General features: G+C 37.4%; 2 protein-coding genes across 5 annotated transcripts in view; one reads left to right on the forward strand and one right to left on the reverse strand.

The window, feature by feature from the left end:
- The window catches only part of pknox2 (pbx/knotted 1 homeobox 2), a 119,922-nt gene that overhangs the window by 95,349 nt on the left and 5,286 nt on the right, over positions 1-19,287 (reverse strand). Inside the window, exon 1 of one of the 4 annotated variants that reach the window (XM_048180754.1) lies at positions 6,695-8,270. The exons of 2 other annotated variants lie outside the window; for them this stretch is intronic. The gene's annotated coding sequence lies outside the window, so the exon portion shown is untranslated. One more of the 4 variants, XM_048180747.1, reaches the window with a different exon arrangement.
- tmem218 (transmembrane protein 218) lies at positions 9,124-14,424 on the forward strand. The gene is made up of 4 exons (XM_048180755.1): positions 9,124-9,281; positions 9,520-9,653; positions 9,751-9,853; positions 13,786-14,424. Exons 2-4 carry the CDS (start codon positions 9,544-9,546, stop codon positions 13,918-13,920), a joined length of 348 nt encoding a protein of 115 aa, XP_048036712.1. The 5' UTR covers positions 9,124-9,281; positions 9,520-9,543; the 3' UTR covers positions 13,921-14,424.

Below are 19,287 nucleotides of genomic sequence, written 5' to 3' on the forward strand. Positions count from 1 at the left end.
ATGTATCAAATATAACCCACCAGCAGCGCTAAACAGAGCTCTAAGGAATTTAGATATAATGATGAACGCTTGCACTGTTGGACTGATAAAAACATGTACATATATAAATAGATAATTAATAGGCGAATTAGCAACTTTTTCAACACTAAATTGCAGAGTGATTGTAGAAATCACTTTTAACTTACTAGAATGAATTATTTAGGGATATTACAACACTTTACAAGACAATTTGAACTGATACTGCAACCAGTATGGTACAATAGCACTAAGATCCTCACTTGAGAAAAGTATGTTTTTATTAAGGACTCCTGTATTAATTTTCTCATAAAGCTATTGAGAAATTACAGAAATTAATCTTCATTGTGATCGGAGTATAGTCACTGTGATCCTGCTTTCCACATACTCCCAAATCCATTGCCCCTCACTTATGGAAAACAATTTATTGCAGTTTGTCTGCATTCTGGATTTTCCTAATAGCCTTCGGAGGGGAAGAGGGGCCTAGAATTATGGGGCCTTTTACCAAAAATAGACAAAGTGATGAAATTATTAGTTTTTCAGTAGCTGTTATAAGTTTTGTGTAACAATTTTATTACTTTGAATAAAAATAAAAATAAGTCTTTTGTCTTAAAATATGCACGATAATTTTGATTCTTTTAATTTACAACATTTGATTGATTTGATTTTAGCTATTGATTTTAGCTACAACATCATGATTGCACACTGTATGTATATATATATATATATATATACACACACATATATATATATATATATATATATATATATATATATATACACACACATATATATATTAGGGCTGTCAAAATTAATGCATTTGACAGGTAGGAAGGTCACAGATAAATATGACATTTATTATAATGGGTTTATGTGAAGATTGATTTAAGTTCACTTAAAATGAAAGTTGTTACTGTTACTAAATATATAGCCCCTAAAACTAAACTGGACTTAGTGGTGTTGGTAGGAAAAATACAAGACAGAGACAAGCAGAGAAACTTCTGCAAGCTGTAAATCAAACATTACGGCTAAAGCCACTGGGAAGTTAGGTGCTTTATGACGTCCCAGAGGCTGCTCTGTCCAAATGCATTTTATTAGAAAGCAAAAAAAAAAAAAAAAAAAAAAACCCCACAAAAAACCCCCTTGCTCATAACAGTATTTGCAAAGCAACAGGCCAATAAAACAAGTTGAGATACACCAGTTCGCAAATAAAACTCAGATCCATTTATCTGGATTGATATGCATTTATAATCTTTTTAAAACGAGTAAATTAGCCACCATTCAGGTGTCACTCACTATCTATATAAGGCAAGCCATTCGAATGAATTAATAAAGGGAAAAATAACTCAGTCCTTGCTGTTAAGTGATTCTGTCATGTACTGACGCCATTACAGGCATTTTGCACACATACAGCTACCGATCAATGCCTTTCAATGGCTCTGAGCTTGAAAGAGGATGATGGAAACGTGGGGGGTTCTGTTCGAAACACAACAAAAGATGCACAAATAGATCAGCGGGAGAGGAAGCTCCGATATAGCCCAGTGTCAAAGGTCCAAATGAAATCAGGTGGTTGGAATCAATGGTGGTCTGTGTTTGAATGCTCTAGAGGACAGAGCAGGAAGTGTGAATGGGAGAAAAACATGCCTTTATGAATGATGTCATTGAAACGGGACGAAGCGAGATGGCACTTTCGGAGAAGATGGCTTTTACAGTAATAGATGAGCGTTCAATGCACTATTTCAGCTCTAATAAAAACGCCGCACTCCAAAAGACAGGAGAGTGAAATGCACACAATGCACTGCTGGAGAACATCTATCTCTCTCCAGTCACGCCAAATGACACCAACATTTGAAATGTGTAAAACATGTGAGAACTACAATTCACATGCTCGCTCTAATAGAGGAAATATTAAACATCATTCTCTCTCAACCTTAGTCAAGCACTCTCCTGCCTCTAGCACATTATTTTAATTTGACTAGTTATTATACTCATGCATATATTTATATATTTAGAGGGGGAAAATGAATGAATTGGTCTTGGCTAGGGTTTTTTCCCTACTTTGATCTCAAAAAGAATTCAAATAAAATATCTTCAACCTTCATCTGTTCTGAGAAACTACTCAGAAATATAATAAATTCAGAATTTGGTAGAAGTGTTTGTATTTCCCTCAGTGACGCTGAGTTCATTTATTTGGATTATCAGCATTCCACTAGAGATAAGAACAAAGGCACTCAGAGGTTTACAGTCTTGTTCAAGGTTTTTAAATTCAGAATTAATAATAAGCTGCTGCTAATTTGACTCTGCTTTTGATCCTGGTGAAGTAATTATTTCTGTTCTTATGAACAACTTTGGCTGTCATTTGCATGAGATAATACTTTATTATTATCATTATAAAATTAATAAAATACATAATAATAATAATAACCAGAGCAAAGGTCACTGAGTTGTTACCAGGGCATTGATATGCAGTTGCTCCTCCAATGTAAGTTTACACTCTAAAAAATGCTGGGTTAAAAACAACCCAGGTTGGGTTGAAAATGGACAAACCCAGCGATTGGGTTGTTTTAACCCAGTGGTTGGGTTAAATGTTTGCCCAACATGCTGGGTAGTTTCATTTAACTCAACTATTGTTTAAAAATTACTGTATTGCTTAATTAAAATTAACCTAAAGTATGTTGGAAATGAACATTTATTAATGTTCAATGAATAATTATTAAACAATAAACATTTATTAAATTGCTTATTAATAAATTTATTTTAATAAACTATTAAACTATTAAATTTATATTAATAAAATATTAAAGCTTATTAATAAACATTCACCTTTTGTCTATTATTGTTGCCTCTAATTGCATCTGGTTTTTAATTTCCCAACTATTTTGGGTTAATTTTAAGCTAGCCATATAGCAATTTTTAAACAATAGTTGGTTTAAATAAAACTACCCAGCATGTTGGGCAAACATTTAACCCAACCGCTGGGTTAAAACAACCCAATCGCTGGGTTTGTCCATTTTCAACCCAACTTGGGTTGTTTTTAACCCAGCATTTTTTAGAGTGTATGGTATCACTGATATACTACTGTAGTTTTTTGTTAATATTTTGCATAAAAATTTATTATGTTGTTTTCATTTTCATTTTTAAAGTTATAGTAATTTGTTACGTTTTGATATTTTTATTACTTTTTTATGTTTATGGGTCAGTGACATGACATGCATATTTTTGTGTCCAAGTGCATTATTTCCTTTTAAAATAATAATTTGAATTCATTTTTCCTTTTAAAATAATAATTCATTTTTAGTACATTTAAATAAATATTATTTTGTTTTGTTATCTTAAACCCCCACAATATCATGTGGTGCAACTGTCCGAACAAATGAACAGACTATATAAAATGGTGTTTTAATAATAAAAATGTAAAAACTAAAGACTATGTCATCATTTTAGGTTTAAAACCTTTCATATAAACAAATGTTATAAATATCAGTAATCTTAAAGCTGTTGAGATTATTGAAAAACTTTGTCCAGCAATTTGAATTTCAGGCTGACACAACTGCAAACATGGCTCTTCTATTATGAATTGACAAGGTAATAACAGTAAACATGACAATGCATCATCCAGGGGACCCCAGCTGATCCTTGTGACAGAGTGAAAATGTTTGTAGATCTCTCTGCTAATTTCAAGTATAGGTAGGTGGGTACACTTTCCATGTCAGGTGGTACAACTACAGTATATACATACAACTATTTGGTTGCCGCCTGACAAAAAGTTAATTTAAACACTGTGAAATTTTATTTAACAACTGAAACTTGTTTAAACATTGTTCATGACTCAAAAATATGCATTACATCAGTTTTGAAAATATTTAAAGACACCTTTTTTGAAGGTTCTTTTGTCAATGACCCTTATATTTTACCCTCTAAAAATTACTTCGGGGGACCTGTTACCACAACTTAAATAATGAATTGCAAGTTAAAAATTCTAATTTATTATTTTAATTAAACCTTTTAAGTTGCAAACATTATTTTGTAGAGTTCTGTTGACATAATAATGTTGATCATTACATCAACTTAATATCGTCTGTAATTTAAACTTAAATTTTAATTGGCTTTTTTAATAAATTAGGTTGTAGTAACTTAATTAAATTATCTTGATAACTTCGGAAATTAGTGAATTTCTAGTTCCCAGTATGCTTTGCATAGGACTGGATAAGGAGAACAAATGTTGAAATTAATTTATTTGTTTTTAGTGAAGGGAAAGACCTGTTAGTGTTTAATGCTGTTATGTTTAACATTTAAACGAGTTTCTGTAATAAAGTTTTTGTGGTTACCATTGTGCTGATAAGTACTTGCATGAAGGTAAACACCACATTTACTCAATAAGCAGTGACTGCACTAATGCCAGTGACAAGTAATATCTTACTTGTTCATTAAACATACATGCTAAATAAGTTACATTTAGCATGTGCTATGATAGCTGTTGATTTGAATTGAAATAGATAAGATTAATTGGTTCCAAGGCTACAAATCTGGCAGTTGGAGGGACTTAACTAAAAAAAATTGTGTTTATGCTATAAATTAAGTTCCTCTAACTCAGTGTAGCTTGTTGGTTGAATGTAAATTCACTCAAAGTTGTCATAACTCAAAAAACGATGCAAACTGTGTCTTAATTTTTTTGTTGAGCCAACACGTTACGTTGTCTCAGATTAGATATGTTAAAACTTCACTTAAAAGGAGAAAATGAGATGTTACTCTGGCAAGTATAGCTAAAATAAAATATTATGTGTGTATGTGTGTGTCTTTCAGTTGTTGTTGTTTTTTTAATTCAAATAATGATTTTTTTTTTTTAAATATTCATTTAACAATAATAACCCTGTTATTAGACCACAGACTTTTTATTATCAATTTTTATTTATCATTTTGTTCAAGATGTTTTAAATGTTACAGATATATAGATACAAGTAAGGTTAGTCAAGGACAGATTTTCATCAAGTCATTTGTCATTCGGCTACATCTATTAAAGTGCATGACAAGTGCTGACATGCACACCAAAGGACGACTTCATCACATTTGTTAACATCAGATCATCGCTTCTTTTTGGAGACTGTCGATTTCGAGCCTGTGTTTTCTCATAAATCAAATCAACGTCAGCTCCAACATATCATGCCACGTCTCTCCAAGGCCAGGGTGACATGAAAACAGCACGGCCTGTGATGGGAGTGCTATACTACGGGTGACTGTTAAGTGCTGCACACGTGTAAATCAAGTAAATCTTCCTCTACCTCCAGGTCCCTGGAGAGGAGTTTGACCGCCGTGCCTAGTAGTATAAGAGAGCAGCATAGCGAGGTCGTTTGGACACACAGCCGTCCAACGCAATAACAGGCCCGCGCTCCTCAGAGAGCCATCAGGATCAGCAAAGGCTTAGCGGTGGAAGCCTGTAACAACAGAGCTCTGTCTCTGTGCATCTAAGAGGAGCAGAGAACAATGTAGCCTCGTATTGCTTCACCTTGAACACACAAGACCCCAGCAGACTACAGGCTGATGAATAATTCTCATTTGAGGCTGCTTTTTTTATTTTGCATAAAATGGTATCTCATTAACTGTCAACAAAAACAACATGTGTAAGATCTGAAAATCCAAATGAGTCCTGTAGAAAAATAGGCATTTAAATTATTGTTAGAAAGAAAGACAATTTTCTAAACAGCTTTATGGAAGTCTAGAAAAATCACAATTGGTTTACAATCTTCTTTTTGCTCAGTTTACTTCCTTCATTTAGGGTGACTGAGTCATTTTATTAGCGATTAGACCAAAAGAGCTCCGGGTCCTGCAGTATTGAACCTTAGATTGTAATTTGCTCATAATGTGGAGAAGGGGAATATGCAAATAAAGTCTGAGTATTTTGTGTTTGCAGTTTTGCCCGTGGGCAGCTTGTCCCGCGACACAAATCATCAATTAAGATCCCAGCAGGGATCTCTGCATTTAAATTAGCCCCATCCAACAACTTTTATCTTCCAGACAAAACATTACAGCCTCATGATCGCCTGCACCGCAGAAATAAAACAGCTGATTAAATGAGATTCAACTTTGGGTGGAAAATGGACATGCAATGTCACTCTTATGTTGTTTTATGTATGAGTAGATGACACATTTGTATGAAATTTCCTCTTGGCTAAAATAATTCTATATTTGACACTAAAGAAATTCAAACCTACAACTCCGTGAGAACTTTGTTGAGGCCTGTACTGGAAAGACTAAACTGATCACATCTTAATATTTGTAAAGAGAAAAAGTGTTATTTACTTAAATACATTTAGAATGTAGCTTTTTTTCCGAATAGTATTTTGGCATATTGTGAAAGGTGTTATGTATGTGTATACTTTAGCTAAATATTAAATTAAAAGGATTTGAGATTTTTGCACCACATTTCTGCAGGTTGGAACTGATCTAATTAGTTATTCTGATATAAACCTAGCATGAAGAACAAAATTAGCATTTTAGATTTCCAGAAAGAGTATTAAAAATGACTAGCTTGTACAAATTTGCTTCATAAACTTGCAAACAGTTTAAAACAACCCTTAAATTTCCAAATTTCCTGTCAACTGCCATTTAGTCCTTTATTATTTAACCTGACAACTTAAAATTTTAGAAAAAAGGCTGTTTTGTCACATGTTTCTTACTTTACCTTTAAGACGTTCACCGTTTTTAAAATGTCAGCTTGCTAGTTTAGGTAGAGAATCCAAATTTGCAGAAAAATGCACAGCCCTATAGGTGCAATGAAGGATGTTCAAGTCAGTAAACTTTTACAAAGGAACAAGTCTATATCTGATGAGGAACTTAATTATTAACAGTACAATGTAATGTTGTCCCTCTGCAAGTCAGAACGGAACAATCAGCTTCATGTTTTACAAATCAGAGGACAAATCTAAGAACACACAAGAGAATAATACTGTACCACATGTATGTAAACAGTATGCATGGAGCCAACAAAAAATTGACGGCTTAAAAATATAACCATAGTTGATAACAGTACTAATAATCGCAATGAGCATGTTTCATTATAGTATTTCTAATATTTCTTTAGACGTGTTTACTGTAATCCGCCATTTAAAAACCAGTCAGGTGGCGAATTATGGAAGGTTTGGGGGAGTCTGTTCACAAATAAGCACCACCCCAAGTAGCCAAAGTACAAACAAGACGTGGGACCTTAGCAAACACTTTCTAAAAACATAGATGGGCTTTTTTACGCAACATTTTGGCACCCATAAAAGTTGGAGTACCAAGTTACTCAAGAGTGCATATTTTCAATCGACGCTAGTCGCTAACGAACAGACTTCGCGTTAGTCAAAGGTGGTAACCATAACAACAGTATGCTGCTCGAGCACTTGCAGTTTGTCAGTATCGTACGAATCATAAACAAAACGTTTCAGTAATAAAATCTTTATTACAGATTCACATACCACAAAAACGTTTGTGTTTTGATTTTAAAAATATATATTTACAATATTGTCATCGGAGACAAAAAAAAAAAAAGTATTCGCGAAGTTGACTCCGCGTTTTTATTTTCCTAAACTCTTCCTTGATAATGTGCGATAATCTCATGTCAAACTGGAAAAAGTTACAAATGGCAGATAAACATTTACTGCGCAGTTTCAAAATTGACCAGTCATAAAGTAAAATACAAATATTAAGTTACCTTGTAGTACTCATTAAAAGCCATAAGATTTATATGTAATACTCATTAAAAGACATAAGCTTTGCTCAACAAAACATTAGCGATAACAAAATATATCCCAATTAAAATCCTAAACATGAATTTACATGCGTAGCTTATATGTTGCGCGTTATGAATATGAAGAATTATTAGTCATGTATCGCTACAAAACGCCCTTTAAAACCCAACAAAAATGTCGACACAAAAATTACCACCACATTTCACAAGTCCAAACGCATCATCCACCATAAATTCATCCACAAAGACGCGCTCCCCAAACTGCACGGCATCTTCTACCGTCTTTCCTCTCTTCCTCCCTCCTTCTATCGCACTCGTTCTCTTCCTCCTCCTCCCTCCCGCTCACTCACGCGCTCTCTCTCTCTTTCCCCTCACTTTCTCTCTCCCTCTCTCTGTCTATCATTCTCTCCCCTCAGCCCTCGGCCAGTCTGTATGAATAATGTCCTGCCTTTTGTAATGAGAGCGAGAGGGAAAAAAACAGGCTGAAGTGTTCGCCCGCTCCGCGCTCTGACATTGAAAATGAATGACAGCTTACCTGAATGCCAATCTTCATCAGACTGACACCAGGCTGACAACACAGCCTATACTCCCCTACACAAGCCGTGACGTCTGCCATATCAGACCCCTCCCACCATCTCCCCCTCCTCTCTCCCTCTCTCTCCCCGTACCCCTCTCTCTGCCGAGTGTACACCTCCGCGGTTCCTCTTCCACTGGCATTAGTCCATGCTGTACCGAACACCCCGGGCCCTGCACGCGCATCTCCGGTTCATTAACGGTGGAGCCCGCTGGCCCCCTATCGGCATCAAATGAGACCTACATTCGGCTGCAGCCTTCCCATATAGGCTCGCCTTGGCTGTTAGCCTAGTTGGAAAGCAGAGGAAAACTATTTATTTGAGCCACAACAAAAAAAGAAAAAAAAAAGTCACTTGGTCAAATCTCAAATGTATATTTAGATATTCTTCTAGAAATTCAACCCATAGGCTACGAGTAAAGTTGAGGCAAAAAGGCTAATCTGGATAAACTAGCCTACACCATATAAATCCCTATAAAGGGAGCTAGGCTATATATAGACTGACAGTGTGATAGCCTAATACTAAAATAACGTGTCATTAACATTAAATAATTGTCTGTTAAATTGTCACTGTACTGCCAAAGCAAATCATCAATATATGAAAAATATATTTAAAATAAAGGTAATAATGGAAAAAATAAAGAGTCCATAAAAATGGCGAAAATACAAACCAACATATATTATATATTATGCACACACACTATCAGTGAGCTTGCAGGACAAAGAAAATGTTTATACTGTACGTACTACATATACCCAGTATTCACAAAAACTACAACTCCCAGCATTCAGATCGCCAGATACTACAACCTGATTGGTCTATTTGCGACACAGGAAGTGTGGAGATAAACAGAAGCGACTGGGTTTCCATGGAAATATTTTATACTTTCTGCAGCTTGCATCTAGGCGTAAATCAGTATTATTATTCAGAATTTCGTAGCTGGTTTCATCATTTGGTTATTTTATAAGGTAAGCAAACGGCTTAGCCGTAAAAGGCTTACAAGGGATAGTTTGCTAGTTTAAGCACGTAATTTTGATGAACTGCATGCTTGTGGGACTGAAAAAAAACAGCTTGACTGTAAATTTCTAGTAATAGCAGTTTGAAGACGATGGACGCGCCACATGGTTTGCTTTCATAACATCAGATTTAGCGCGCGCGTCCATCATAACACGCTGTCTAAACACAAATGATACTTCTCTATTTCAGGTACAGGCAGCGCGAGAGGTGAGCATGGCCGATGTGGTTTTGGGCGTTGGGACAGGTGTGTTTATCATTGCTTTAATCTGGATAGTTACTATCGTCCTCGCCATCGTTCTGTCGCGCGCAACCGGCCCAACAAAGTAAGAGCATACGTTTACGTTTTCGACACAGAATTTACATCTCCAGTGCTCTGTAGTGTTGTATTCATGAATAATCTCTATGCTATTGCCTCACCAGGTTAGGGATCATCCCTATATTCCTTCTGGCGCTCACCATCACACTAGTTTTAGTCTTTTTCCCTCGCGCACCTGAAGTTCCCTCCCCTGAGAGAGCAGTTCAGGTGAGTGCATTGACATTGACACACACACACACACACACACACACACACACACACACACCGGCCACTTTATTGGGTACACCTGGCTTGTAACGGGTTGGACCCCCATTTGCCTTCAGAATTGCCATAACTCTTTGTGGCATAGATTCAATAAGGTCCTGGATACATTCCTCTGTGATTTTGGTCCATATTGACATGATAGCATCATGCAGTTGCTTCAGATTTGTCAGCTGCACATTCAAGATGCGAATATCCCCTTCCACCACATCCCAAAGGTGCTCTATTGGATTGAGGTCTGGTGACTGTGGAGGCCATTTGAGTATTTGTTATGTTTGAGATGATCTGTAACAATACTCATAAGCTGTGGTGTTTAAACAATGCTTAATTTGTACTGAGGGGGCTCAAAGTGTGCCAAGAAAATATTCCCCACACCATTACACCACCAGCAGCAGCCTGAACTGTTGATACAAGGCAGGATGGATCCATGCTTTCAAGTTGTTTGTGCCAAATTTAGCCCCCTACCATCTGAATGTCACAGCAGAAGACTTGTCAGACCAGGCAATGTTTTTCCAATATTCTATTTTCCATTTTGGTAAGCCCATGCAAATTGTAGGCTCAGTTTCCTGTTCTTTGCTGACAGGAGTGGCACCCGTTGTGGTCTTTTGCTGCTGTAGCCCATCTGCTTCAAGGTTTGACGTGTTGTGCATTCAGAGATGCTCTTCTGCAGACCTCGGCTGTAAAGAGTGGTTATTTGAGTTACTTTCTATCAGCTTGAACCAGTCTGGCCATTCTCCTGTGACCTCAGTCATCAACAAGGCATTTTCGCTCATAAAACTGCTGCTCACTGGATATTTTCTCTTTTTCAGACCATTCTCTGTAAACCCTAGAGATGGTTGTGCGTAAAAATGTTTCTGAAATATTCAGACCAGCCCGTCTAGCACCAAAAAAATTACCTTTGTTCCCCATTCTGACACTCACTTATGAACTTAAGTAGATCATCTTGACCATGTCTACATGCCTAAATGCAGCAAGTTACTGCTGTGTGATTGGCTGATTAGATATTTGCGTTAACAAGCAGTTGAACAGGTGTACCTAATAAAGTGGCCGTGTATTATGGTACGTTCAAGTCATGTCGGAAAGATCGTATTTACGAGCTGAACACACATGAATGCCACCACAATGTCGTAAATACGAATGGGGAGCTCAGGACTTTCTTTAAGCCCCGATCTGTACGAGTTGGGGGCGTGTCAATGAGAAACATGGCAAAATACCACAATACTTATAGGTATTTAGAAGTGACATTGTCAGGCTTTTCTATTTACAACGAAGTAAGCTAATTCCTAGCAAAAAATACGATAGCATCATATTATAACAATATAATATATAACAATAAAGTTTACAATGGCTTCATAAATTAATTAAAAACATAAAAAGCAACATACAACCAATGCACATTCTTTGCTCTACATTTTCTAGAAGTAGAATTTTTTTTGTGCGTGTAATTAATTTAGAGAAGGCACACCGCCATCATACTATGATGAAAGTGAGTTGAACGCACACGACCTCCCACCTCGTAAATACGAACTTCCCAGGAGGACTTGAACGCGCCAATATTTCCTGAATTCAAGTTCAATTTAAAATGAAAAGTTAATGTACAAGTGATTTGATAATTGTTTTGTAAGCTTATTGAATTCTGATCTTCATGCTTGAATAGTGTTAGGTGCACTGTACAGCTCTGTGTGTCAGTTATATTTGACAAAGACATGTGCTAGTTTATCTCTCCTCAACAGCAGACAAGCACAAACACAACAGCTTTTTCCCAAAGTCTGTCTTTGCCAAAACCAGCGCTCTGAGCTGCCAAGTCACCCTCTTGTCTGCACAAACAAAAACCGAACCATTTACCTTTCAGTCTTCAATAGCAAAACAGAAACATGTTGACTGAATCAAACATTCTCTTGTCTTCAACCTAAAATTAATATATTACCCCCTGCTCTCAGCTTGAAAAAGATTACATTTGTTTTGATACATAGACTTGAGATATCACAGGTTACATAGTGTAGTTCATTCCTGTAATATCTTGCAAAAGATGTTCTCAGACTTAAAAAATCAGGTTTGATGTTCCATTTTCTAATGTCAACAAACACTTTTTTTTTTTTTTTGGAATTTTAGAAACCATGTATGTTTGTGCAGGTACGTTAGTTTTTAATAATGAATATATGGTCTGATAATTGCCTAAATTTTCCATCATTTTTCCACAGTGGCTTTCTGTTGTAACCAAGTCTCTCATTACTATAAGCATACATGTAGCACCATTCGTTGTGCTAGTCTCTGATTTGTGCATAACGCCAAATCCATGTTACACCCATTGCTGATTTGCTTGCAGCGGGTATGACCAGATAACAGTTTTTTTCTTGATAGGTGACAGTGTGTTGTATGAGAAATGGGTAACCCCTCACTGTTGTACAAAGGAATAATATCACAGTGCCAATTAGGCCGGCCCCAAACAGGAGCTCACTGCCGCACATTCGATGCCACATTAATAAAACATGGCCTCTGCTCTGTGCTTCGCTAGCCAGCTAATTGGCAAATTAGAAAGTGAGATGCGTTAAACGAGAGAACACTGCATTCGCTGGAGACAGATCCCCCTCCCACATACACATGCATAGACACACACAAAGACATCTCTCTGTCTGTAGTTTAATGTAGGTTGTGGCCTCTCCCATGATTTAGGCCTCATACTCTAGTTCAAGTCCGTAGGGACGTAGAGTGTCATTAGTATTCAATGCTATCACCCTGTTCAGCTTTAATTCTAACTTGGAAGAAAAACAGACAGCAGAGTAAGAAATAATGGCAAGAAAGAAGTTATAGTTTTCCTGCTACATGAATATTAAACAAAAAAAATTAAAATTAAGGATACTGATTTATATCTATGTAACATTTTATGTCTATTACCATACACTCTAAAAAATGCTGGGTTAAAAACAACCCAAGTTGGACAAAAATGGGTTGTTTTAACCCAGCGGTTGGGTTAAATGTTTGCCCGATGTGCTGGGCAGTTTATATAACCCATCTGTTTAAAAATTACTCTATGGCTGGCTTAAAATGAACCCAAAATAGGTTGGAAATAAAATTTAAAAATCAGACACAATTACTAAGGGCAAACAATAATAATCAAAAGGTGAACATTTATTAATTAGCAATTTAATAAATGCTTACTGTTTCATTCATTAAACGTTTTAATAAATGTTCATTTATTAAACATATTGATTAATGTTAATTTCTAACATACTTTGGGTTAATTTTTAACAAGCAATACAGTAATTTTAAACAATAGTTGAGTTAAATAAAACTACCCAGCATGTTGGGCAAACATTTAACCCAACCGCTGGGTTTGTCCATTTTCAACCCAACTTGGGTTGTTTTAGCATTGTGTAGATTTTTTTGTATCTAGTTTACATGTATTAAATGTTTTATATTTCCAGTTTAAATTAGTAGTTTATATAATAGTTTATATTATATAATTGTTTTCTATTTTAATATATTTTAAAATGTAATTTATGCTTGTGATGACAAAGCTGAATTTTCAGCATCCAATATTCCTTTTTTCAGTCACATGATCCTTCATCATTCAAAATCTCCTATTTTTAGTTTCAAACTTTTCTCAAGATCATTTAGGTTAAAATACTGTCTGTATGGCGCTTTAATAGTGTCTTGTGCTGTGTTAAATGTCTTAGTGAGGTGCCGCTGGTTGCAGTCAGAATTTCTTAAAAGAACCCTGCTGACCTCTAGTGGAGAAAAGCAGAACATACTAAATGTATTTCATGTTAATTAAAAAATATTAATGGAAACATCAAAGTCCTCATGGCTTTAATTACTTTCCAGTAACTGTATAATATGTTAAATAATTCACGCCGTAAGCCTGTGATGTTTTTCAGATAGTGGATATGTTCTTCATCGGCCGGTACGTGCTCCTGTCCTTGGTGAGCGTGGTGTTCTTGGCAGCCCTGTTCATGTTGCTGCCCTTACATTTCCTGGAGCCCGTGTATGCCAAGCCCCTGAGAACACACTAGACTGCGAGGCTTCATGTGCCAAACTCCTACAGATATCCCAAAGCAGGGCAGCCAACCTGGCAGCGCCGTCATTCAACGAGTCCCGTCTGAGATGAGAGGACAGCAGAAGGTTCCAGGGCTTTTGTCTTCCTGTCCAAATCAGAGACGTCCACATCTCTCTGAGAGCACAACATAGAGCGGCCTGCATGCAGCATGTGCATTGCAAACAATTTCAGGAGGGTGTGGTTGGGTCAAGTTTTTCATGTACAGTTTCAAAGTTAGATGTGTAATTAAATAATTTATTAATTTTCTGGGTTTTTTTCTCTGAGGCTTTCTTCCTGTGTTACAATTTCATAATTCTATGTATTTTTACTGTTAAAAAGAATACAATTTATTTTTATGTCAAACTTCCAGTTTGTTCATTTCTTCAATTAGAGGTGTTTGCTAAGGAAGCATCACTATTATTATTGCTCATAGTCAGTTTTCGAAAAACTCATAACTGAGTATGAAACTGAGTATTAAACTGTGATTGGATCATTGAGTCAATGGGTAGCAAATAAGAACCAGATCAGTCCAATTCATGAATGACTCCTTCAGACTGGTTTTGTGAACTGAAACTGATCATTAAATGGTTAGTTCACCCAAAAAATGAAATATCTGTCATTTACTCACCCTCATGTCGTTCCAAATATAAGACCTTCGTTTATCTTCAGAACACAAATTAAGATATTTTTGATGAAATACAAGGTTTTTTTAACCCCCCATAGAAAGCAACGTAATTACTGTCATTCAAGGTAGAGAAAAGTAGTAAAGTCTTTGTTAAAATTGTTAGTCAGTGTTACTAGATTGGTTCAACCTTTATGTTATGAAGTGATGAGAATACTTTTTGTACTGAGCCGACGTTCGGACATTAACACAGAATCGCTGAACTGCATTTACTGCGTCAACTGCGTACGAGTCTGGCAGGGTAGAGAAGAAATTGTTGAATAAAGTCGTTACTTTTGTTTTGTTTTTGTGCACAAAAAGTATTCTCGTCACTTCATAACATCAAGGTTGATTACTTATGGGGGATAAAAAAAAAACAACCCTGGATTTCATCAAAAATAATTTGTTGCGAAGATGAACAAAGGTTTTATGGGTTGGGAACGACAGTGCTTAAAGGTGCTACAGAGGATCTTTTCGTCGACTGAGAAACCAAAGACTGTTACTGAGTTTTTGAAATGAGCGCATGCGTAAGAACAACCCCCCTCCTTCACAACTCATTTTGAGGGAACACCTCCCAAAACTCATGCACGAGTATTGGAACACAAGTGTTTACCACCGGCATTCGCTGTGTCGTGTTAGTGGATTCATTATGTCGGACTCACCGCAGGTAACTCATAATCTGCAGTTGTTACTCCTGTCTCCTGACAAAAACATTGCATGCGGCGCCTGTGGAGTGTGGAAAGTTACTGGAGCGCGCAGCCGCTCTCATCTCTCACAAGGAACGTCATGGCAGTGATTGACAAGCCAGAGGGCCAATCCTTTATGCCGAGTTCAGACTGCATGATTTTAGCCCCGATTTTGGCTCGCCGACAGGTTTTGAGAAATCGCCGACAAATGCCCGAAATCACAGGCAAATCGGTGCTCCTTCACGCGAGTGACAATCACGCAGTGTGAATGAGCAAAGACGCGATCTGAAAGAATCGCCGACGAGTCGCCGACACCCGTGAGATATTTGGCATGCTAAATATCTGGACCTGTCGGCGATTCAAAATCCTGCTGTGTGAAAAGTGTTCTGACTGAAAACTACATCGGCAATGACTGACAGCCAATGAGAGAGCAAGATACAGAGCAGCGGGGAGTTATAGACCACAACGTCAGCAAGCATGGATGAAATTCATTCACATAAACATTACAATTCTATCAAAGGGAAACAAAGCACAAACATTTGCTTGACCATCCGCGACAGCAGCACATTGAAAAGTTATGTATTTACCTCCAACTCTCGTTGCAGAACACACAATCCACAGTCTCCCCAACCATTTCCTCCTCCATATTTTTCTTTTCTTTTTCTTATATTCGCTGCAAATCAGCGCACAGGCAATTCGTATTGCAAGCTTCTTGCGGGCTACCGTTTTTAATAATAATAACTCCGGTCCTGCACGCGTGATATCGGGTTGTTTCCTTGTCACATCTCGCGTGTGTTTGGTTGTGAAACGTAGTTGGCGTGCCAGACAGAGTTGTCGGCGATTCTTCCTATTGTAAAGTCATACAGTGTGAAACCTTCTGTCGCCGATCCATCGTGCAGTTTGAACACAGCAGCGACTGAATGCTGGCCAAGATAGTCATGCAGTGTGAAAAGAACAGTGACCCGACTGCTTTGAAAATCGTGCAGTCTGAATTCGGCTTTACGCGATGAACGATTGGCTGATGTTTTTAAGGCCCTACCTCGTGCACAGATTATGTATATTAATATTATTCCTTTCAGTGCACCTAATAAATAGTCTTTTATCAGTTAGTAAAGACAGTTTCAAGTAATATTGCAAAAATGTATAAAACAAAACATCCTCTGTAGCACCTTTAATGACAAAAATTTAATTTTTGGGTGAACTAACCCTTTAAGTCAGTGAGTCAAACTCAAGCACCAGTTCAGTCTGAATCATGAATGAACTTGATCAAACGATTCATTAAAGTGATCTGATGGCAAAAAAAAAAAAAAAAAAAAGATTCATTCTCTAATCAGACATTACCTAAGACAAGAAAGAGATATCAAATTGTGTGGCTTGTTTAAGAGAGGTGGCCTTTTACTATCAAAAAATGATCAGACTTGCATTTTCGAACAGCGGAAGATAAAACAAATCATTCCATTTTATGGTGGTATTATAATACGGAGCCCCTAAAGGGACATGGTGATGGAAAAAATATGTCAATGCTTTTGCGTTCTCTTACAGACGTTCTGCATTTCCCCAAGAAACATTTTGTTCACTCACAAAATGATTGCATTCTCCTAAGAAACTTTGCATTTGCTCGCAAAACTTTTGAGTTCCTTGCGAGCGAATGCAAAGTTTTTCAGGGGAATGCAAAAGTGTTTTCACAACTGACCGATGAAAATGCTACCTGAAATCTTATTGGCTGAGAGTGAACTGGAATTCTTTGACAATCAAAGATGGATCTTTAATTTATTATCAGTTTAATATTATTTAGTAATACAAATCAAATGTATCTCAGAAATGACCAGGAATGAGGTGACTGGATGATTTGGACATAAAAATGACCTAGTCTCTCTTACTGCTTCACAACGGCATACGTTGTACTCTGCAGAAGGTACTTGAGCCATTTTTAGTCATAATCAGTGCATATTTTTGGCACCTTCACTGCACCAGATCACATTCTAATACCCCAGTCCAATGCAAACTCAAATTTCACTCATTCACAGCTCAAACCAGACAAATTTCATTTTCTTGGTCCCATATTGACATGCTAATTTTGGCCTTATGGAAGCATTCTTCAAGACACTGTCTCACTCTCCGCACAATACCACAAAGACGCAGGGAGCAAAGTTGGGCGGTCCAACAAAGCTTCAAGCTGTGCAAGTTGATTATTTTGTTCTTAACAAGGCGAATACTCTGTGTGGGCCCTTTGTTGCCTCAGACGTTTACTTTCATTTTCATAAATCTCTCTGGGAGGCAAACTTCACAAGGCAGATGACCATCAATATTGCTTATTATTTTCACAGGCGTGTTGTACATGTCTCCTGTGATCTTTACAGCATGAAGACAATAAATAACAAGCTCCAAATCTGATGTAAAACATGCTAGTTGCAGTTTCATACATCACAAAGTCAAGAAAAGTTGATCAAATGTGTGTCAAATCAAACATGACAACAATAGTCCAGACTAGAACCTACACGTTTGTCCATTACAAAGCAAAGCAAAGCCAGTTGAGTTGGTGGTCATGCTGAAAAACTTGAAATATCCTGGAACTCATCCCATATACTCATATATCCGGAGGTTCTTATACAGGGAGATTGTGGGAATGTGAGCAAGAAGCGAGGCGAGGCCGTGTCTCGGTTGCGCTAGCTCTCACCCCTAAGGTCTTCGTGCGATCCTTATTTAAAAGTGGGGAGTCCGGCAGGACGTGCAGTGAAATTCCAACCAGTGCGATGAAAGAGAATCTAATGAATCAAATCCAATCCTATTAGTTCCGGCCCACATCGCAACACTGAGGCCTTTCTGCTTGCTGATCGGTGAAGATCTACCAGAGCTTGAGAAACAGGGTACCGGACGGATGGACTGGTACATCAAATGGTTTGTGTAATCAAACCAAAGGATCACAGACACACTGAACGGCGTCTATAAGTGCGATATAATAAAATACAAAAGACGCTAACCTTGAGAAACTGAGAAAAGAATCATTTTGAAAGGTGCCATTTTAGGAGCTCTTCTAAAACCAATATGTTTATAGATGGTTTCCAAAAGAAAATCAGTCATGTAAATCTCATTTATTATAATCAGTGTTTTAGTTATCAAATAAAGTAGAGACAACAGAAATAAGGAAGCTCTGAGCCATCTGTGTAGAGGAAGTGGCATAGGTGGCTGAGAAATGACATTACAAAACAGATTAGCAATTTGCTAATGTACTGCTCTGTAATCGCTGACTGCAATGACACTTGACTTATTTTTGTTTCTTTTCCATTTCTTCCTGTCCTTCTCTCTGTCATTTTCCTTATCCCTTCTTGTTGTCTGTGCTGGTAGTGACTCTCTCTCTCTCCAGGGAGTGGGAAAAACGGCAGAACAAAGCATCGAAGGGAGCAGGGCTCATTGGGAGTCTGAGCTGGAGGCTTTGTAGGGCAGCCAGCTGGACATACAAAGAGAGTAAGAACGAGAGAGAGAAAGAAAGCAAAAGGGGGATGCAGAGCCGAAGAGGTGTAAGAGCGGCCCAGGATATGGGTGTGGGTGCTGCCGAGGCTCGCGGGAGAGGGGGAGGGATGAGGAGGGGAGCGGGGTGAACACTAGATCCTGCTTTGTGATCCATTCAAGCAGAACTTTTGCCCTCACACCCCTGGCCTTCTATTCTCCAGCTCTGTGCTCCACAAGCCCACCCTTCACCCCCGACTCCATCCCTGAGAATTTTTTATCTGATCGGCGTTGGATAAATGTTTCTCGTACAATTTGTTCAACATTGGAATCTGTGAAGGAAAACTGTATAAGTCTATGAACAGAATTCCTGTTGGTTGTTGTCGGATGCAAAAGGTCAGTTATAGGTGTGGGGTCAGGTGAGGTCAAATGTGGGTGCTAACCTGGAAGTCAAACTAAATTAACTTTGATTAAACTTACAGTAAACTAAAATTGTGTTTTATGGGTGTGCAAGCTCAGTTGAAACGGGGTTGAAAAATAGACATTATTA

Source organism: Megalobrama amblycephala, linkage group LG2 (genome assembly GCF_018812025.1).
Source record: "Megalobrama amblycephala isolate DHTTF-2021 linkage group LG2, ASM1881202v1, whole genome shotgun sequence".
Lineage (NCBI taxonomy): Eukaryota > Metazoa > Chordata > Actinopteri > Cypriniformes > Xenocyprididae > Megalobrama > Megalobrama amblycephala.

What these genes read in the sequence shown, in the direction of transcription:
- tmem218 (XM_048180755.1), top strand. Translation starts at nt 9,544, where the DNA reads ATGGCCGATGTGGTTTTGGGCGTTGGGACAGGTGTGTTTATCATTGCT. An exon ending in CGCGCAACCGGCCCAACAAA is followed by an intron (nt 9,654 to 9,750) that starts GTAAGAGCATAC and finishes TTGCCTCACCAG; the next exon opens with GTTAGGGATCATCCCTATAT. An exon ending in CCCCTGAGAGAGCAGTTCAG is followed by an intron (nt 9,854 to 13,785) that starts GTGAGTGCATTG and finishes GATGTTTTTCAG; the next exon opens with ATAGTGGATATGTTCTTCAT.